The sequence below is a fragment of the Mya arenaria genome, chromosome 6, assembly GCF_026914265.1.
Source record: "Mya arenaria isolate MELC-2E11 chromosome 6, ASM2691426v1".
Classification (NCBI taxonomy): Eukaryota; Metazoa; Mollusca; class Bivalvia; order Myida; family Myidae; genus Mya; species Mya arenaria.
In genome coordinates this window covers 18068954-18092302 of record NC_069127.1, presented here as the reverse complement: position 1 = coordinate 18092302, position 23349 = coordinate 18068954, and the positions used below count along the sequence as shown (strand labels likewise).

At 34.2% G+C, this 23349-nt stretch overlaps 1 protein-coding gene across 1 annotated transcript in view; it reads left to right on the top strand.

The window, feature by feature from the left end:
• The window catches only part of LOC128237028 (glutamate receptor ionotropic, kainate 2-like), a 111687-nt gene extending 88773 nt beyond the window's left edge, over positions 1–22914 (top strand). Inside the window, exons 2-14 of the mRNA XM_052952207.1 lie at positions 10396–10554; positions 11695–11949; positions 12604–12782; positions 12995–13048; positions 14477–14641; positions 14913–15065; positions 15412–15513; positions 15948–16049; positions 16956–17165; positions 17411–17971; positions 18531–18756; positions 19683–19942; positions 20252–22914. Coding sequence (XP_052808167.1) covers positions 10396–10554; positions 11695–11949; positions 12604–12782; positions 12995–13048; positions 14477–14641; positions 14913–15065; positions 15412–15513; positions 15948–16049; positions 16956–17165; positions 17411–17971; positions 18531–18756; positions 19683–19942; positions 20252–20560 — 2735 coding nt within the window. The 3' untranslated portion in view covers positions 20561–22914. The remainder of the gene's footprint in view (positions 1–10395; positions 10555–11694; positions 11950–12603; positions 12783–12994; positions 13049–14476; positions 14642–14912; positions 15066–15411; positions 15514–15947; positions 16050–16955; positions 17166–17410; positions 17972–18530; positions 18757–19682; positions 19943–20251) is intronic.
• The last annotated feature ends 435 nt before the right edge of the window (positions 22915–23349 follow it).

Genomic DNA, 23349 nt, shown 5'->3' with positions numbered 1-23349 from the left:
ATATTCTTGTTGAAAAACAAAATTTAAAAATTCCGGGAGCGTGACGCCGACGTTAACCAAGTCCGCTTCTTTTGCTTTTGTCAGTGGATGTTTATGATGATTAAGCTTTACATAAAATTAAATTAGAAAACCATACAAGCATTTTTTTAAAAATCATTTTGTATTGTAATATTGCTGCTGTCCCGTAACATATTTTAATATTTGTCAAAAAATACTATTCGAGTCGTCACAAATGTCGAGAGTTGTTTCCGCTCATTTTATAGTATTTACGGCGGACGACAATTTATACAAGCATATCCCCTTCTAAATTGTTGTATTTTGATGCGTTGTCATGGTGTTAAAACTTGCAAAACGAAATTGCCATGCAAACCAAAAAGTCAATGAATAAAAATGCCTCTGTTATAGGCAAAGGTTGAAAACGATACATCAAAAAGTAATTTAACAAATGAAACTTCCTGTTACAGAACACCTCCAATAAGTTTACTTGGCAAACAACTTGTTTACACGAAATAACCTGTTCCTAGGAACACTAACAATAATGGAATATGTTACTAGTGATTAATTTTGCAGTGTTTTCATGTGCGTGCAAACTCTTATAACGAAACCGGTATATTGCACATTTTACTGTTTTCATGTGCTGCAACAGAATGGTAAAATGTATTTAGTTTGTCTAAAGAAAACACATTACCACCTTTTCACAATGTCGAGTACAAGTAAATGAATTTAAAATATGATTAACACCAAATTCCTTGATGAAAAGCGCTATTAAGGGAAGATTAAATTTCTAATAACTGTGTTTTGTATCAATTAAACAATTACAGTATTAAAATGGAATCGACAATGTATTTGCTGTATAATCGATCCACTATTATTTTCAAATTGATATATTCTGGTTAGCGACAGCGAGAGTAACCAGCAGTATGCGTCCACCCAATCGTCACAATATGTAACTTGCATTTATTTTTGCCTTACGTTGAGAATTGTGCGTTAAACAACAGGTAATGATGTCGAAAAGTTGTAAACATTTACTTTTTACTTGGTTATTTGGAAACTTGTAAACTTTTCACATTCCCCAGATCATGGTAGCATAGCAATCATGTTCGGCAATTACCTAACGGTGCACGTTCTAGCAGTGACGTTAGTCGTGTAATGATAGCAACATTATTATTTGTGTTGCTATGAGCGAGATGTTCATTATAATGCAAGAATTGAATGAAAGTTCACGAGTGTTTACTGCCAAATATATAAAAGTGAAATCTATGACTATAATGATCCAATCAATCAATGTGATTGTTGTTTTTAAATGTTTAAAAGGCAATCAAATTCGCAATTTTAAAAAGCTGATTATACGCATATCCTACTTGTGAAAGTCTTTACAGTATACCAGATATTCACTTATGAATAGGTTCCGTTCGCTCTGGCTAGTGTTAGGTTATGGAAACGGACACTCTAGGATATGAAGTATACGACGTATGAAGATTTCTATTCCAAATGACAATCAAAGGTTGTCGGAGCAGGACTTGCGATGTATTGTTTGAAACAACGTGAACAATTAACTGGTTAGTTATCTTTGTATTACATATGCCACCATTTCAAAAAATAGACACCATCTTAGCAAATTGATTTCTACATAGTATTTGCTTTAAAGTTTAATATTCGGCAAACATATAAAGCTGTCCGTAAATGTCGTGACAACATTCAACGCGACTATAATTTTGTCATGGTATAACACAACGTTGCGTAATTTTAAGTTCCATAATACAATTCTGACTAATAATGTTACAAACAAACAAAATCTTTTTGATTATCTGCCGTCTAGCTTAAAACTGACCACCTCGAACACGTTTCCCACTTAAAACCTTCGACCAATAGCCGTTGGTCACCTTACTTTAATACTTGATTAAACCGCGAACTAATATTTGTTTGCCAAAATGTAAATACATAAAATGTGTTCTTTACTTTGTAACGCGTAGAACTAGTTAGTCTAAACATTTCCATTACAAGTGACAAACATCTTTGCCGTAGCAGGACATGCGTTAGAATATACAAATGTTATTTAATAAAATTTAAATCTTCAGATATTCATAATTTAAGTTATTATGTATCAAACATTTCATTCTCTAGACTTTCATAAACATAACTGTGTTTAGATGTGCATGTTTTCCGTTGAGCGTGACTTTTTCCTGTTGGAAACTCCATCAGCTTCAGTAGCGCCACTAGCTTTTAAAGAATGGTTTTGTTTAACGTTAAGTAGTAGCGACTTATTTTTACTTTCAAACTATGTCGTATCTACATGCTGGCCTGAATAAAAACATATCTGAACCATTGGTCAAACCAGCGCATCTCATATTTCGCTCAAATATAGACACTTGACAAGCAGATGCCAAACCTTTTGCTATAAATACCTGTTTTCCCCCACGATAAATGTCAGTTTGTCTCTTACAATTAGAACTACGCGGCCACTTTCAATACTTACGTCGCTACAAGTCAAAACAATCAAAGTTAATCAAAATGTAAAAATCCAGCGTGAGAAAGAAAAATCATTGTGATATCCCGTAAAACTATCACGTCCATGGAGTCAATGAACATGCCACAAATTTTAATCAAATACTAGAAAGTTATAACGTCTGTATTCCTAAAAGGCTTTAAATTCAAGCGCTTTGCACATTCTGCATTGCTGGTCTATATACGAATCCTTTCTTGATGCAAATATCTATGAATCCCTTTAATTAATAGTGATATTACATAACGTTGTTGTCTGTTCGAGCTGATAAAACTTGGCTTCCCATTCCATCTATCACGTATTCTGTTTTGTCACTAACTGCCCAAGCATCCTCGTAATTTCTTCTTAACGTTTGTGTAAACCAACATCTGTAAGATATATATCATGATACAACTTTCTCGTTGATATTCTGTATTCATTTATTATACAGGTACACGACCTTCTCTATGTACCTATTTAATTCCAAACGTCGTACACATCGCAATTCAGCGCAAATAGTATCTAATTCAAAAGCTCATTCCGTACTTCCTTTGGCTCACCTATTTTTACACAGCTAACTCCTAAAACCCGATTACACAGGTAAAGGCCAAAACGGAGCCGACGTCCATCTAGGCACGAAAAGTGTTCCCTTTCATTTTTGAACCACCATCTTGTTCGGAGATTCAAGAAGACGATTTGATGGCGGTACAATCTAATTTAACTCGCCTACCCATCTTTGCGTAAAACAATTTACGGCTTCCGTGGCCGGGACCCACCATTAAAAATCGAAACGCTCACATTTATTATTGAAGTGTGTTATCTTCTATAATGTTGAAGCATAATGTAAGAACACCATATTTGTGCTTAATATCAGTTCGATATCTGAATTTATAAATAAAAAATTGAATTCTAATAGAACCAAATTATACCTTTTAAAACTGACAGATGATGCATATGTAAAAGCGGATTAAATTTACATCGTTCATATTTAATGGATAGTCTGAAGCAACTTCCCTTAACATAGTTCTCAGTAAATCATTCCCATCAATTTAAACGGCACACTCGAGTTTTCTAGGGAAACCTTTACGTACTTAATTGCACTTACTTAACGGACATTTCATTCACATCAAGACTTCGGGTGATACTGCATATTTCATTGGAATTGTACCATGACTGACTATAGTAACGCAATACATGCACAAATGTTCAGCCCATTAAATTCCTTGTTAAATATATCATGATTTGCTATTGATCAATATGAAGTATTGGTACAGTATTTATCTTTGGGGGACCATCATCTCTCTAAAATCATGAGGATAATTTATGTTGAGTGCATATCTCTTAAAATGTAACTTATTGTTCATTCCTTTTCCATACAATGACTCATTGCATGACGTTATGGCGTACTTTCCAGTGATATTTGTGCGGTAAGGAAACGTGTCCATGTTTGGAAATAGTTAAATAAAATCGATGGAGTATCCGTTTGTAAATAAGGCATTACATACCTAGATATAAGTTACACCCTCTTTGAAGGGTCATTACGTAAAACAATTATTTCGAAGATTAACTGTAAGTTAACATGGAAATGCAAACAACGTCGAAAATACATTGCAATCCAAATTTTTCGAACTTCTTTTTTTCAAAGTGTTTGTTTTTCATAAGAGTTTTGACGAAGTAGTTTTCAGTGACGATGAAACTTCGAATATTTAGATTCAGTCATTGGTTCAATTTCGTCTTTTGAAATTGTATTTTAAAGCAGAATTGAAAACTTCAAGAACAGAAATAAAGTCTTGGACCCTAACCCTAAGATATACCTTTTACTTTTTTTTCTTTATTCAGGATTGTAGGGATAAGAGTAAGGTTTGTGCACGTAAACTGGTTTAACCTCCCAGTAAATTCACATCTTACTGACCGTTCCAATGCGGTTCCTAACAATCCTTAATAAACATCCTTTATATATGAATTATGCTGTAGTTCCATGTTTCTGGTTTGTGATTGTTTTTGTGTTTTAATGTTTTTGGCGTTTACTCTTTGCCATTAAACGGGGTTTATATTTAAACTTTGGCTACTGAGCTTGTTTCAAGTTCGTAAATATATTACAGAATTTGATGTTTTTAGAACCGGTCTATTAACGATCTTGTGTTATCCTAGAACCCATTTCATGAACAGTTATAGAACAGTTTAATATTTTGGTTGTTCAGCAGTGTAGTAACGTTCAAGCGCTGATTGGAAACACCATGTTATGTTTTCACAAACAATTAATTTTAGAACGTTATGTTCTTTAATTGTACTAGAACTTCTAAAACAGTCCATCTAAGGTTATTACACTTTTTCTCGAAATTGCAGATATAAATGATGCTGTGCCGGATTGTATGTAGTGTTTAAATTATTATTCAAATGATTAATGATCAATGAAGTCATTCCTTTAGGGAGGTATTAAGCCTGTGGAAATGATTGCCCACAACGACCGATTAACAACCGAACAGAACTGCACATATTTCATACCAACCTTATCGTCTAGATAGATCAACCTGTTCTATTTAAAGGAATGTAGAAAGAAAGAAAATATTTTTTTGTCAATCATGAAAATTTATTGTGCTTAAATTGATTCCATTTCCAATGTTAGCGAATTATTGGTAATTTATTTAATGCGTATGCTTAATTGGAATGTAAATTGGTTCTAAAAACAAGCATACATTTTTTTTATATCATGCGACTGATTTCTTAGATCTCGGGATTTAATATATCCATGTGAAAATTCATATCAAAATATTCAATGTTTTTAGATTTATTCCAAGAAAAATTCCCTTGCAAAAAGGTCCCGAACAAGTATCTGTTTTATCTGTACAAATTATTGACATTAACATTACTTTAATTTTCACGAAAAAGTAAAATCAATCATAATGTTGGTTTCCTTAAAAAAAAAAAGATTTTTATCAATATTTTTCGTGCTGTAGTTTGCATTCAACAACATTTGCTGCGTCTTTGGGGCAGGAATAGTGTAATCCAAATTATAGTCTTAATATAATAATACAATGGTTGCAACAAAATCTTTCTATCTGCTTTTCTTATCTAACGCAACTTAGAACCATTTGGCTTGCATCTCTTATTGTGAAGGAGAGAAATGACACATCAGAAATGATATCGAGTTAATCTATCTCCAATATATCCCAAGGGCATATACGGAAACGTAGTATTCTTCTAGAGAAGCAATTACCATTGATGTGTAACTCAACATTGCTTTTGCCGACAATAACTACAAGTAGGATGGTTGTCGGTCGTTATGCTAAGAATTGCCTTAGCTTAAAGAGTTTAAGAGAACATCAGAATGTTCTCCTGGTCACTTATGCTATTGTTGTATGTTTTAAGCTCTTAAAATTGAACAATATCGGCATAACAATAACAAGCGATATTGAGTTTCAATGTACCACAGCGTAAGTTTGTTAAATTAATTCTCGTTATTATCATATTACAAGAAAGGGTTGGATTTTAATTTTTAAGCTGGTTTATCAATTTATCCATCAACTCACCTGTCCCATCCCATCTCACCTCATTCTCACCTCATTCCATCCCATCCATCAATCCATCCCCTCATCCCATCCCTTTCTCATCCAAACCCATCCTTGCAAACAAAACCCCACTCCATACATTCCATCCATCCCATCCCATTGTATAATTATTATTCGAATCCTATATTATGGAGACAAAAGACAACAAAACTTATATTTAATATTTGTTTTAATATAAAACCATTTTAATATTTGATTTTGAAACACGAAAAGGAACACATTCCTGAAATAAGAGGATTTACATGTAACTTATCGTTTAAGGATGTTTAGGACAATTGCCTTTTATCCATTTCAGAGTTAGGGTTAGGGTAAGTCCACCTAAAAATTAATTGTTGAACAAGGTGGACATCAAATACTCTCCAATAAATTTGTTCATCATAATATTTTTCAGTCACTTATGTGGTAACAAAAAAGTCATTAATACTTCGTTTTTTATCGTACAGTCTTTATATACTGGACCTTTCAGTCTGAAAGTATAGTTTTTATCTTTCCGATCAAACGAATATCCAAGAACATTTACCTCACTTATTAGTTTTGTCTTTATCACCTAGAAATAACTCGCTTTAAACAGCCTTGTTTCTCGTTAGGGTCGCAAAATACACAAGTCCACTCATGCCAATTTCTCATAAATTTGTCCTTCTCCTCGGCACATCAACCTCAAAACACAAGTACATTGTGTACATATCCTTCTTAATTTTATATGAAAACTGTGTCGTTGAAAAGAGAGAGATATACAAAGTGTTCCTCTTTTTTCTTGACATACTCTTATTACAAAGGAATGTTCTAATTGACAAACTAGCAAAGATCAGACGTATACAGACGACTGGTCGGCTACGGAGAATACTGCTACGAGAGCAATACAACGACACATGTTTTTTATAGTATTCCTTTCGTAAAAGTTAAAATATATTTGAGAAACGAAAAGATCCGTTCTTGAAGATAACCGAACTATTTCTCGTTAAGAGATGAACAGAGTGTCGCAACAAGAATTAAAGAATCGATTAATCGTGCAATTACCTTTCAGTGAAAAGTAAGGAAAACTGCTCCGTTTAGCATCTTATGCTTATAAATGTTCTTAAGTTGACCTTTGTAAATGGAATTTGCCTTTAATGGGGTCTGGACAAAACGTAAATTACAAAAGTAGCCATGGTTGATTGCTGGTAGATGGCAACATATACACCACCATTATCAATGGTGTGCTTGGTTTATGGTATATATTCTTATGTTTTACTTCCTATTAGCAGACGAAAGTAGAAGTATCATTGATATGAACTATTTCTACATTTATCGCCATAATGATAAGTCTGGCAGGTTTTTTTTTCTGGAGTCAAACTGCTGTGGTTATCAAAAATACAAGTAAAACTAACATGCGAAGCTCATTCAGAGACTCCAATGTAGCCATTATGATAAGAATTACGGACTACACATCTAAGGTTCATTATACGATAAATTTGAGGTAGTGGTTATGTAATAAAACTCGCCAACAGAGACAGGCGGGCATACAAACTCTCTAATATTTAGATCAGTATGCATTACACATATTTACTACTATTTCAGTAAAATACCCGGTAGTTACACTTCTTTAAATGAAATTATATTAAAAGTGTTTGCTCAGAATCCTTGTGCCCAACGCTGGCTTACAATTGTACACACAAAACAAAATTACCCTGTAGGGTATAATCATAAGTCTGCACAGGAAATTGAATATTGTCAGCAATATAAAAGCTGATGTTTATATTGCGATATTGTCTGTGAATCTTGGAACGAACACGGCACTGAAACATTATACATAAGATAAGCAAAACATGTACTTTATACACGGCAATATCGTACATTAAGATTACATCAGCATTAGTTTGGAATTAAAGGGTTCATTTTATTGCAACAGTAAAGAACTTAAAAGCTGTTATCAGTACCAGGAAGTTCCGTCTCTAGCGGTCACCTCAAAACCTTTTCGTTAATGTTTCCGGAATTAAAAAGCGAAATATGCAGTCTGAACGATAGAAACATTGTGTTTTGTGGTATATGCACAAAACCTTGGAAACGCTGTCTGCTGTTAGTGCACTTAACGAACGAAACAATATGAACATGTATGTATTTGTAGCATTAGGTACTCTGTGTTTGACACAAACCAGAATTGGAAATTGTGGGATTTTTAATTATCTAGCGAGGGCCAGACATGCTTTTTGTGTTATCCATGATCTTAACTGTGTTAACAACGTTATTCTTATTATTCTGTGTTCCAGAAGTACTAGTGAATATTGAACAGATGTATGCTTTCAACGGACTGCCTGGAAAACCATTCCAGATTAACAGTTATACCTATCCACTGAAGTGGCATTAAAAGTTATATTCTAATTTAAATACTTAATGAGATCGCTGTTATGGTTAATTTCAAATATAAACAGGAAAACATTTCATGAGCGAAAGGTGTTCGTTCGGGGCAATTCCCTTCGCTATTTAGTAAAACAAATGTTATACAATATCGTTTTAACTTGTGGTAGCGGCACACTTTATGCACCGTGGACTAACAAGTAATTTGCATATTTGTTAATAAAGTTAATAATACTTCAAACATAAGGGATTCTTTTGAAGAATTGTAAGGGATTATTTTGAAGAATTGTGTCGAAAGTCCGCCTGACATCTATCTATCACAGAGTGATAGTGTATCTGTGATAGTGTAACATTGTGTGATTTCCACTTTGAAACTATTTGTCAAATAAATTAAATATACACAGCCAAGTGATTGTCTGTTTTTTAGATTTTTATTTAGATTGGTCAAGTTTTGTACTTGATGATGGCTAGAAGCATGTATGTTTGTGAAGGAAAACCTTATAATAACATACACAGTTTATATCAGTTTACTGCTGCACGTGTTAAAATGTGCATACGTAGGCAACATATGTTTGTAGAATGAGTACAGGAAAGGGATACATTTATACGAGACACGAGTTGTATAAGAGGACAGATGTGTTTAATTATCGAAACATCAACATTCAATGATTATGTATAGCGAGATACTCCAAAAATTTAAACGCATTACTAATCAGATCCTATGGGAGATGTACCACCTCATGTCATTTTATTTTAATTTCAGAACGTTCCAAAAACCGAGCCTTCCTAATATGTTGTTTGGATAGAAGACATAATGTATGTCAAAAAAGTACAAAGAATATCTATTCAGTATTGTGTTTTAACATTATGAAATAGCTCCCTGTCAAAGATTTAAGGTCAATCATCTTTGAGGCAATTTCATTTTGATAATGATCATAGTCCTCATTTGTAAATGTGATATGTGATATTGTACCGAGGAATAATTATAAAGATACCTAAATGGGTTTTTTCTTTGGAGTCTTATTTCTGATGTTCAAACCTAAAATGAAAGAAGATGATAAAATACAGTACTTTTCGGTTTATGTCAAGGAAGACATTTTGATATAAAAAAAGGTGGGCACTAAATCTTCGATGTTGATGATATATTTGTACATCGCTCGAAATGTATTTGAAATATCTTTCCGTGGTAATAACAGTATATCGAATGTAATAAAATATTATTTCTGAGAGTAGAATTGTTTATGTTATGAACAATCTAAAACAGTTCATTTAAAATGTCTACTGTATACTAAAGGATATTTATATACATATACGTTTATTTCTTTCATTTTAATCTGACTTGACTCTTTGGCGACCGATAAATATTTCAGTAGTCTATTAACTGAACTGCTCAAGTGACAGTCTTACAGCTGTTTGAACCATTTCTTGAGAGAACGCTGGTATATGGGGTAAACATAGGTAATAGGATCGAGCTTACATTGGCTGTCAAATGCACTTGTAACCATTTCCCTTCTTAAAATAGACAATTCTAAGGGGTAACCAAAATCGAATCTCATTCATAGTTCGGAGTTTTTCACAAGTGATGATCAAGCTTTGCATAAACCACGTGATTGCTTCGTTCGACATAATCGTTTACATTTAATATAAAGAGGTTCGTAGTTTCGAAGTGGTTAGTTGGTATGTTTGTACCATGTGAAATACATTTGAGACCATGCAATTTAAAAAAAACTATACAAAAAATATATTGGGTCACTATTTAGAATAACACAAACACATACTTGGGTACTAACATGTTGGTTGCCAGTCGTTCTCAAGTACATCTAATTAGTTACTTACGTAATTTAAATTAAATTACTTTGTATTGCTTTCATCTAGTTTGAAATCTTGTTTGACACAAATGCAATCACGACTAAGTGGTATAGTTTTCAGTTGAACAGTTTCCCAGTTTCCCCATTTCATATCCCGACCTTAGTTAGTGTATACCAACATGCGCTATTGTTTCACGTTCAGGTGGGTTGTTCGGGGATGACGAGCCAGAGAACGTAGTAAACGCCTTCAAGTACGCCGTGTATCGTGTAAGCCACGAACTGGACCTTCCACGTAACGTCGAACTGGTCTACGACATTCAGCGTATACCGATCGCAAACAGATTTGAAGCTTCCAAGAAAGGTACAAAATTGTCCTCCTACTCAAATGGGTTTCTTACCCTCATACATTTTCTGTAATTTGCATTGATTGCGGTTAAGTATCTGTATGTCAAACTACAGAAACAAGGAACTTTTACTATATCCGGTCATATTTATAAAAACACAACAATCAGGTTTCCACCGTGAAACGCAGAAGGGAATGGAACGGCACATCAGATTGACTGGAATAATGTGATTACGATCATAGATATTTCAATTACTCCCCCGCACTTCTCAGGATGGACTAATAACAAACCATTTATTTGGGAAATAATCCACGTCTTTAGTATTATTATTATTCTTTAAAACAGCTGCTTAGCTCTGATAATTTAATATGGCTCGCAGTCTGCCATTGACCGGATCTACCAGGAATGAACAGGCAATATAATAAATGAGAGTTAAAGTAATGGTTAACAATTTATCATTGTAAATGTTGGTTCAAGAAATACTTCTGAACACATAAACATTGACAGCCTGACAAAACAACATCATAAGCGTAACTTTTCGATCATTATTAGCCGAAAAAGACCAATATCCAGTTTTATGAATTGTTTTAGATACAACTGCCAACTCATGCCTTTCTGTGAACGTTGAAAAGGTTCAATGGTAATAAGGACGTTGTCTGAAAGGCGATTACATTCTAGCGTGTATTTACGCGTTTAAGCAGTGATATCCACTCAGAAAGTGATCTATTCATGAAACAAATAAATGTTAATCAATCAGCGAATTTTTTGGCGAAGTGTCCTGTGTACCTCGTTAAGAGTGTCAAATTTAGTCAGCATTTATTGTGGCATTCAGCATACAATATTGTTGCTTGTGTCATATGTGTCTCTTCAGCCTACACTATTGTGTTTGTGTGTCTGTTTAGTTGTAGCCTTTGTTCATCGTTCCATAATACAAGATCGCAGTAAGATTGATGGCCATTGGCGTTTTTCTGTAGTTTCCAGTGCATCGTTAACATAACAAAACATATGCGAATAACATTTTCCAAGAAAAACAAAATGCTTTTATCTATTTTTTATGAACGTGATTTATTGCTTAAATACATCAATACGAACTATAAATATACGTCGGAGTGTGTACTTATGTATTTATGTAGTATTCATATTATTCACCTTTTCAGTCTGTGAACAACTCGCCCAGTCTACCATGTGTACGTTCGGGCCGGTTCACCCGGATGTGGCGGCATTTGCCGGTTCGGCCTGCTCAAACCTCCACGTCCCCCATATCGAAACCCGCGTAGACTCAAACGCCATCCCGCCATCCTCTTTTTCCATCAATTTACATCCGGAATCTCAACACCTCGCCAAAGCAGTGTTAGATGTCGTCCTGAAATTCGGCTGGACCGAAATGCTCATTATATATAACAATCATATTGGTTCGTACGTTTATGATATTTAATCTCATTCCTGTGCTCATGTCCTTGAAATAAAACCAATAAGGGCACACGATTTGAAAACATACATGCTCATACGTTAAAGTTTAAAAAGATCGATATTTTGCTTCACGCATAAGCATAAAATAACAATTTATGTGGATGACAAATTGTTAACTAATGCTATTAATACCTCATACCTATTTTATAGGCATTATTTTATCACTAACTTTAGGCAAATGAAAAAATGTATTTCACTCGTCACTATTCCTATTCACGGATAGAACTTGACGGCCCGATTATTCTTTTCATAAGAGATTGTATATATGTGTTTAAAGAAGAGCTCCAGAATGAACGGAATTCGTCTGCATCTTTCCAAAGAGTCGTTGTGCAAGAGATGTTCTATATGTAAGATCAGCCACCCACTGAGTTAAAATATATGTTGAAATAATGACTGCCTTTAACTACAGTTTGTAAATCGATGTTTTATATTACAAATGAGTCGGTGTGTCTGCTATTGCATGACGTATAGGCCTTGCAGTAAATCTTTGAGTCGTATTTAAATGAATGGTTGAAGGGTTTCTTTTAAAGCCTTTCCATGTATTGTTGGAACCTTCTTCTAAATTCAAACACAAACCAAAATTATCTATCCTGCAGGTCTGTTGAAGGTACAATCATTACTTCGCTCGAGCAATGCGACTGCTGGCATGTCCGTCATTGTCCGGCAAGCGGACCAAATTAATATGAGGGCGATCCTTAAGGAGGCCAAAATGAAACACTGGCGTCATATCATTGTTGAACTCGACATACCAGAGACGGCCCTGTTTTTGAAAATGGTTTGATATGTTTGAATATTCACACATGCGGTAACATTCCTTCATGTTGTAAACTATATTGTTAATTGCATATGATCATGAGAAATGAATACACATCCTCTTATAAAGATAGCCCTTTCCTGGTACCTATATAAGTTACAAAGTAATCAAAGTAAACATCAAAATTATATTGTTCTTTGCATCCTATCTAAGATTTTATCTCTATTTTACAGGCACTTCAAGAAGGCATGATTGATTCATATCATCACATTGTCATAAACAATTTGGTAGGTACGACCTCACTATAAGTCAAACACATAGCAAACGGGCATTGTAAACAGGAAAAAGATACAGAATGTGATGTGAACATTCATACAATATAAACACAATTGTTTGCTATTTTGATTGATATAGAATGAATCTGTCTCTTATCGCCATAAAGTACACACTTTTAGCAAACAAGTTAAGGAAATTTGATAGTAGGTGAACCTTTGACGAGTATTTAACTAAAATATTTCCTGGACGAGTTGATTTAAATTGTGTATTGACGACGTTTGTCATATTCGTTTTTAGCACATGTCATTTTATTCGATAAATAATAACAATATACCTACATGTTTCTCCTGCTCTGATTGTACCCGGACTAAATAAAAAAATGCGCCTCTATTAGACACAAATACCTTCGATATATCTGCCAATTAGCCAATTTTGCAACATTCACGGGCCACTTAGCGACAGACTGACGCAAAAAAGATAAGATACATCGCAAACTTATAATATAGAAAGGAGTGATAACATGAAATATAACGCTAACGATGTTAACGAAATTCCACCTTACGGACACCTTACGAACCCAAAACGTAAAAAGATGTACCCCTACACGAATTCAAATTAACAAGGATGAATATAATCAAAACCAGTACGGTTGACCGATGCAATGCATTTGAATGCAACACTATCGACAATGTCAAACAACACTGACACTATATCTTTAATTGTTTTGAACTTTTAGTACCATTCGCAACGGAACACCTTATTAGTATTTAAAGCAGGTGTTGTTGTCACCTGTTGCAAAAAAATATTTTTTAATGATTTATGACTAAACGAATCAGACACTGCAGCAGGAGAATGTTGAAAAGGAAGACTGGTATACAATACATAAGCCTTTAATGCAAAATATGTATCAAAAATAAAAACATCATAACGGTAAACGGCAATTAAAATTCTTTGGAATAATGAACCCTGGCGCCGCTTCTGTTTTAAAATAGTTATGTCTGAAGAATTGTTAGATGCCTTATTTATGTGTTGGTATATGTGTTGTATGCTTCGAAACAGTTTAGTATCTCCTCTTTTTCAGTATAAATTTCAAGTATGCTATTTACACATAATAATTCTTTATATAATTATGTTCAGACGATATTTATTCTATCGCACATTTTCTCTGATAAAGTGTTGTTGTTTTTTTAATTTTTTTGTAACAAGTTTTATTTCGTTGAATCAGGATAACTTATTTAGTCTGTAACATCTAAAAAAAACTTTATCTTAGATACTTGTTTTGTTTTTTGGCACCAAGCAGAACAAAATGATCATCAAGTTCGTCAAATTTGCTTTGACAGATTAATAACTGTCTATAGACAAAGTCCCTTTATTATCATAAATGCTCATGACGTGTGTGCATCGATTCATAATAATGTCGTTATACGCTTTCATTTCAGGACATTGAGTTATTAGACTTGGAGGATTACAGACACAATTTCGTGAATCTTACCGGTTTTAGACTACTTCATATGGCTGAAAGTTTTACCAAAAATATTTTGTTTGATATGGAACTCTTCCAAGAGAACACCCTACTTCCCATTTTAAATGGCACATCATTACCAGTAAGTGTTTCAAAAGTATATTTATCATAACAAATAACTTAACATTTTATGGCTGTTAATTGGCACCGATGAACTTAAATTGTTCCGTCTTGTAGTACATCGCGATTTTCAAATATAAGACAAACCCTTTGAATTCAATACGAAATCGGAAAGAAATTAGTTTGCGTAATTGGATAGTGCTTTCCTATTTTTTTCTTAACTTGAACACTGCATTCTTATATACAATATTAGCTATTCAAATGGTTATAGCCAAGGTTATGCTTAATTTCAGTACCAATGTGCATTAATATTTGACGCCGTGTATTTACTTACGCACGCCCTGATGGAAATGGAACGCTTCCAATTTGTGACGTCACCAAATACCACATGTGACGACATTAATCCATGGACGGAAGGAAGACAACTATACAACTATTTAAATAATGTAAGCGATGTATATATCGCATTAAAAATATGAATATGAATTTATATATCTATCGTATTTTTCAATGGTTGGCCTCGATAAACGCAGCCGATTTATATCTTATTGTACCGTCAAACATTTCCATACACAATTTGTATTTTGAAGCAGAATGATATTGTTTTATTTCAGGAATTAAACTTCATTTACATAACTGACATTTTAAATGTTCTAATGGTTAAATGAAATGCTCCGTATTCCAGTTATTGCTACAAATAAACCAAATGGGTTCGTAAGTAACAGTTCATTGACTACCTATATAAACCATCTTGATTTGTCAGCAATGTCAAATTAATGTTTGTTCCTATAGATTCACATCAATGGGTTAACTGGACCAATTCGTTTAAGCCGCGGAAGGCGACTGAACTTTCAGCTTGATATACTGGAGCTTGGAGAGGAAGGCCTGAGGAGGGTGCGTAGAGACAAGAACAAGAACATTAGCTGTTTAAACAATATAACACTAAGTAGTTTTAGTAGGAAATTTCCATCAGCATTGTGTTTTTTAGGACCATAAATAAGGCTACCTTAAATGTAAACAAATCATGTTTTACCGTGCCAGTGCCAGTTGTTAATTGATTATTTATTGACAATTTTGCAATCAAAAGTCTAGCAAATTAAGCAATTGGCACTTATTAAACCAGAAAAACCAGATCACCCATAATCATGTGATATCCCAGGGTAATTATTTGATACTTCGTTACCACATCAATGAATACTGAACAAATGTCCGATGTCCAAATGTTTTTTGATGAAATGTGACTGCAATTTGAAAATCAATTTAAACAAATCCTTGTTTTGTGTTTGAATTTAAACAACTGACATAGATGTTAATGTTTTGTATTTCAGACTGGATCCTGGGCCCCCGGATACGGCGTGAACATAACCCAGAGCAGATTTTTGGCACAGGGGGTGTTCGGCAACAAAACTCTTCTGGTCTCTACTCTCCTGGTAAAAAAGGCTGTCATAGAAGGACATGAGTACAAAATTCTCCCATAGTTTTGTAATCTAAAGAAAGATCGATTTAAAGAAGCACGGGCATTGTTGCAATTACATATACTGCCAATGCACAGGGAGAAACATTTCTTTCAAATATTACAGCTGAAAAAATGCCAGAGGATGCCTTCATTGTTGTTCATTTTTTTTAAGGATATATTTCGTGTTTTCGAATAATATCTTTTTGCAGCATTTATTTCTATTGATATGATCGTGGACAAACTCAATAAATCAGAAGTTTCAGTGACGTAAACGATCCAGAGCCATAAAGATGTATTACATTGTATAAAAAAAACTGTTGAGGATGTTTGGTTTAAAGTATATTCATTGTATAAATGTACATTAATCAAACATAAATTACATACATAATAATTAAAAAAATAGATAACGTAACACAGCCTTTAACAATCATTGGCACGCTTTCCCACTGACTGTCATTGCCAGCTCGCATTTGCGTGTTTACATGACATGTGCTAGGTTTTCATATATGTCTTACTGAATTCGGCTACATACAACCGTTTTAAGCATAAAAGTAAGATGCTACGCAATTGACATGTAAATGCATAATGCCAAAACGTGATGTGAAACTTGTAATAAACAAATCATCTAATTAAAAAAGTTATGCCAGTGTAGTCATTCCTCTAGTAGGAAGGCATACTTTACAATCAGAATTCTGTCAAATTGTGATGTCATTAAAACGTATAGAATAGCAGCTTTCGACTTTAATTAAATCGTCTGTGCACTTGTTAAAAATAGCATGCTTAATTTAAAGTACTAAAATGCTACAAATTTTGTATGCTGCTAAACGACGTAATAATTCGATTATTTCTGTATTGGGTATAATGAATCGATATTTCACAGGACCCGCCTTACGCCATGCTTCGGACAGAGATGGTTAAAGGGAAGCCGTTGAAGGGTAATGACCGTTACGAGGGTTTCTGCGTCGATCTACTGGCCGAGATTGCCCGTATTGTTGGATTTGAATACACCATCGTTCCAGTTCCGGATGGGAGATTTGGGGTCCTTCAGGACGGAAAGTGGGACGGGATAGTGAGAGAGCTCATAGATAGGGTATACATTTAATTTAGTGTTTATCTTACAATAACTATATATCTAGCAAGCTGAGTGTCGAATATTGTCCATGCATATAGATATTATAATGTTAAACTATTTGTCGTATCAACAATTTTGTTGTCTGGTGTTCATCAACAACTTAAAAAGATATCATTGTTTAATGTCAGAAAAATATTAATATATAGGGATGATACTGAAATGAGGATTATAACATTTATAATAATATTATTGTATATTTTCAGAAGGTCGACCTAGCAGTTGCAGCACTGACAATAAATTACGAAAGGGAACAATACATTGACTTCACAAAACCATTCCTAAATTTAGGCATCAGCATTCTTTTTAATATGCCCAGACGCGAAAAACCGGGACTTTTCTCATTTATGAACCCTCTAGCAGTAGAAATATGGGTGTATATAGTAGCTGCATATTTTATTGTGAGTATGACGATATTTATTCTTGCACGGTTTAGTCCTTATGAATGGTACAATCCCCATCCTTGCAACCCAGAGACCGACACAGTGGAGAACTCCTTCACACTCTCGAACAGTTTTTGGTTCTGTGTCGGGACACTGATGCAACAGGGCTCAGACATCAACCCGAGGGCTGTTTCTACAAGGATCGTGGGCAGCACGTGGTGGCTCTTTACCCTCATCATCATATCATCGTACACTGCCAATCTGGCGGCTTTCCTTACAGTGGAGAGAATGGTTTCGCCCATAGAGAGTGCAGAGGACCTTGCAAAGCAAACAGATATATCTTACGGCACATTGTCAGGGGGATCAACCATGTCCTTCTTCAGAGTAGGTTTTATTATTTGAAATACTTGCATCTTTATGATGATTAATGCTTTGGGTTCATTTTTTACCTTTATTTTGTTTTTGCGCCTGAATTTACAATCAATTTAATTGAACGAAAACCCCTCTTCTGTAATTTAAGTTAGATTTAGTCTTAAAGCATGTTGGTAGGTGCCAATGCGTTATTTCATCTCTGTTTTCAACTTCTGGCATAATTTCTTTTCCTACATAGTGAAGCATTTTTTGTTTCTTCATCTTATGTAATAATTTTGACAATTCTGAAAATGACTTGCTCTTTAAAGGATATATCTAGCACAATGATTTATTTGTATGCGTGGAAACAGCAAATATTGCTTCCAAGAAGACGGTTTTTTGTTTTACGGAGTTTTTCCATAGTTATGTGTAAATGTTAATTACATTTTTTTAGAAAATACTGACGCAAAATAGACTACTGCGTTTGCTTCATATGGTATTCTGCCAAAGCATTGCGAAACCCGAAAGAAAAACAATTTGTAGAAATCTTTAAATACTGTTTAAAAATAATAGTCCCGCATCCATTGTTCAGGATTCCAGTATAGAGACATATCAGCGCATGTGGAATTTTATGGAGAGCAAGGATCCGAGCGTATTCGCCAAGAGCAACCAGGATGGTATTGACCGCGTAGAGGCCGGTGGATACGCCTTCCTCATGGAGTCAACGTCGATAGAGTATATAACGCAGAGGAATTGCAACCTTATGCAGGTCGGCGGTCTCCTGGACTCCAAGGGGTATGGGATTGCAACACCCATGGGTAAGGCCGAATAGTTGTTTGTTTTTCAGTCTAAAATTAGGATTGTCTAATCTTGCAATAACGAAGTTGGTTAAGTTCATATATTGGTACTCTGCTCTTTATCACTTTTTATAATACGTTTTTATGAGGTCGGATATTTTCTTTACAATTGAACCTCTCAGCGAGTCTTATAGTTCAGCTTATGTCTAATTGAAATATATTGATTTAGAATAATCATTATGACTCTATTTGCATATTATATAGGTATATTGAATCTGCGTTTCTCAAAGAATATAAGTATGATGTCGTTAACATATTTAAAAACCGACTGCGAGCGTAGACTTTTGGTATGATGACCCAAGCTTTGATTACTTCTGACCATTGTCCATTTCTAAAGTGTAAGACCACAAAAACTACACGAAACAGAGACAGACAAACAAGCAACACATTAAAAACAGCAACAACGTTTATTTACTGAAAGTCTTATCAAATAGATTTCAAATAATTACCACTAAAAATAATACATATAATTGAGAATTATGACCTAAGTCTTAAACGTGGCACTATATCTTCACTCATTCTAGATTTTCTAATGATAACATGCTAAAATCCAAATGCAATATGAAACAAACTACATGTGCGCTATTGAAATCCAACAGCGCTTTCAGAATATTATATACATATCTTGAATTATGCATTCTAAAAATGTCAGAGGAGTTAAATTTACTCCAGGTCTCCTTATCAGGGAAATAGATTATAAAACAATGAGGTACTCAGCTTCAAATACATATACATGATACAATAGTTGTCAAATTCAAATAACAATGGAAACTCATTATTTAAATTTGTGGAGATTTATCTACCAGGGTATAAATCATTTAAGAAGATCAATTGATAAAATAAATCCTACACCACTTCTTACCTTGATTGATTGCGTTTCGTTTCAGATTCGCCTCTTAAAGACAAGCTCTCAATGGCAATACTAAATCTGCAAGAAGAAGGGAAAGTTCAAATGCTTTATAACAAGTGGTGGAAGGGTTCGAGTTCGTGTGTGCGAGATGATAAACAGGACACGAAAGCAAGTGCTCTTGGAGTGGACAATGTTGGAGGAATATTTGTATTCTTGGTCGGAGGCTTATCACTTGCAGTTATAATAGCATTTGCTGAATTTGTTTGGAATTCGAAGACAAATGCAAGAGAAGATAAGGTAAGAAGTCGATCGTTTTACAAAGTTTTAAAATGACGACAACGGGATCCGAATATGTTATAAAACAGAATCCAACCTATGGCGGTGCGGTTTGATCTTGGCAGAAAATCGTTTTCCTTTCTTGTTAATATCTAGCTATTGTCAATTTATAGCTATATACGCATTATTGACTATTTATGTTATTAATGTGGTGAATTTGATCAATATGCATTTTTTCAATTCATTGAACGTTCAATACTTACCAATATACTATATTTTTTAAAATTCTAATAATTGTTTAATCAAAAGTTGCTTGGTTTTCTATTACAGCAGTCGTTGTGTTCAGAAATGGCTGAGGAGCTCCGCTTTGCCGTTAAGTGCCACGGATCTTCACAAAAACCGAAACACCGGAAAAGGGTGTGTGTTAACTGTAAATCTGTCAAGCATAAACCTGACTGTCCACACACAGTGATTCGTGCCGAGTCTGGAAACGGTACAGTGCACATGCGTGATAGAAGACACTCACGTGACTATTTGCAGCGTACTACGGGTGATTTTGAAATGGATTATATCCACGACAAATGTGATTTCGGGGCTGGGGGATATCTTCATGTCGAATATAGCGACACCGACAGCTGATTGTGATAAAATTTAATTATTAAATACATTTTTAGTTTCTTTGTTAGCATTTTGTTGTTGTTTAAATAATTATGTTTATTGTATTCCATTTTAGTTTGGATTGTTTGTGATTAAGGTATAATACGTGGTACTATCTGGGACCTGTACGTTTTTCATTGAAAATGTCTTCTGAATAAATGCAATCCGTTTATAAACCGAAGATGCTATGTAAACAGTCGAATCCCGTTGGCTCGAAGTCCCAGGGACCGGCGAAAATACACCAAGCATCGAAAAATTTGAGCCAATCGGGAATGCCTACCTTCAGTATAAAAAATCACATACCAAGCGAGTTCGAGCCAACGGGGTTCGACTGTGTATGCATTTTCATATTATTTTTTTTCGAAATACCGTTAGTACAATAAAAGAAACAAAAAGTGCAACATTGAATTGTTCGTCATGTAAGCATTACATATCTATTTTGAAAATTGTTCACCTCCATCATCACACTTGAAACATTCCACATCTTAGATTATTACTACTTTGAACTATTTTTTATTTAAAGCAATAAATAATTGTGTATGTGTATTCATTTTACCTCACATATTTTAAAGTTCTGTCAATCAAAGGAAGTGTTTCATTTCGTGTAATCTATGTTTCACAAACCGTAGAACCAATGAGATTTCCTATTCAATATTTAATATAAAACATGAATTAATGTCAATCAAATTCCTTGATATATATTGAACGCGTTAATGAATGTAAAACAAAACGAAATGAAAAGGCGTTTAAAGTGATAATATTTACAGAATTAAGTTTTACATTGATTATTAATTATCCCTAAGTGATAAGCAATTTAACTTTCTATTTACTAATACTACAATATTAACTGAAGGGGCAAGCCCTGTAGCTGTAAATAGGTAAGACCGAATAATCGCGTAAATCAGAGACGCACAATCTACAAAAAACACAAACAGAGGAGATATGGATACAAATATGTTTTATCTTAGTTTGGATTAACTCCTTCACCGCAATGTTCATGCAAATGGAAACAGCAAATAGCCCATACTATAAACATTCAATGTGTAAATAAGTGTGAAAGCAAATTCGGACCTCGAAACTAAAATTCTGATTAGTTACCTTAAATCTAAGTCAATGTTAGGGTCGAATCCAAAATGCAGGGAAGGTCAGTATCCCAAAAAACATGGTTGTGAAACATATTGGGTAGTCATGACGAGATGTGTTTATTCAAGTGACAATGTTGCTGTAGAATTAAATGTTTCCCAGCTAGTGAAACACATTCATTTCCAAAATTGGACAAAAAGTTAAGCAAACATTGCGGTTCCAGTTAGATAATGTTTATATCATGTATATCATAGTTAGTTCAGTAGCTATACTGCCGATTTGTCAACCATTAGATCAATATTTACTTAAATAAACATGTTATGAATAATAAATTTGTTCTTGTTTTTTTTTAAATGATTGTATATCAATTCAAATATGATACAAACTAATGTTAACAGGGAAGTTTAAAAAATGTTGGTGAAACCAATTTTAATTGCTTAGAAATGAACTGCTACCGTAGAAACAGACTTTCATTTATGTTCATCTAGAACCGGAATGGCTTCATTATATGGAGAAATTGCAGTTGACTATTGTCCTCTCCCTTTCAATGATTTTTCATTTTAAAGCATGCTAGAACTTTACCTTGTGCCTCTTAACAGACAATTCGTTGAAACCGGGCTTGTCCCTATAACTTTCATTGTTATATCGCATTAATATCAATGGACTTCTCACAAGAACAAACACTATCCGAAATGTTATAGTTCTACACTATGTGAAACAAGCGATGTGTTAAATTGCAAACTTGGAAAAATTTGAGATTACAATGGAATATCATTCGTACATTACACATGAATGAACGCTCATGCTGATATGAATACATACTTGTATATAACACATTATTTTAGATCTCAATGTTTGCTGTTGTAACCATCCATTTATAACTGTGTAAATTTATATTCTCTGTTGCAGTAACTCACACCTTATCTTACTAACGTGATTCCATCAAAGTATTCATCTTAATTTACACTAAAAGACAAAAACAACTTTTAAATAAGCAAAGCAATCAGAAAGACTTACCTTTGCAACATAGTATATCAGTCAACGAACGATCGCGTTTCAATTCAATATTCATTATTTCGAAGAACTTTGTATATATTTTCTACTGATATGTTACGTATTCAGTTTTACTTAAGAATACCATAAATTATGTAATAATATTGTTGTACATAATATTGAATATAATGAAAATGTTACGTTTATGAAATGTAATGTGCGAGTGTTGTTATGTTAAATTTTTCTTTGTATTAATTTTTTTGTCGTTCATTTCTTTGTCATCTTGATCTTAAACAACTTTCCAAATTATATGTCATTCAAATTAAACGAAATTTCACCAAACTTTTGTTCTTTATAGGTGGAAAATGCCGAATGGCTAACGTGTCGGGCTGTTGATCCGCGGGTCTCTGGTTCTATCGTTAACGTTTGATCCGAGGGTCTATGGTTTGATCGCCAAAGCTTGATCGGAGGGTCTATGGTTTGATCGCCAACGCTTGATCCGAGGGTCTTTGGTTCGATCGCCAACGCTTTGATCGGAGGGTCTCTGGTTCAATCGCCAACGCTTTATCGGAGGTTCTGTGGTTCGATCGCCAACACTTGATCATTGGGTATCTAGTTCGATCGTCAACGCTTGATCCGAGGGTCTATGGTTCGATCGCCAACGCTTGATCGGAGTGTCTGTGGTCCGATCGCCA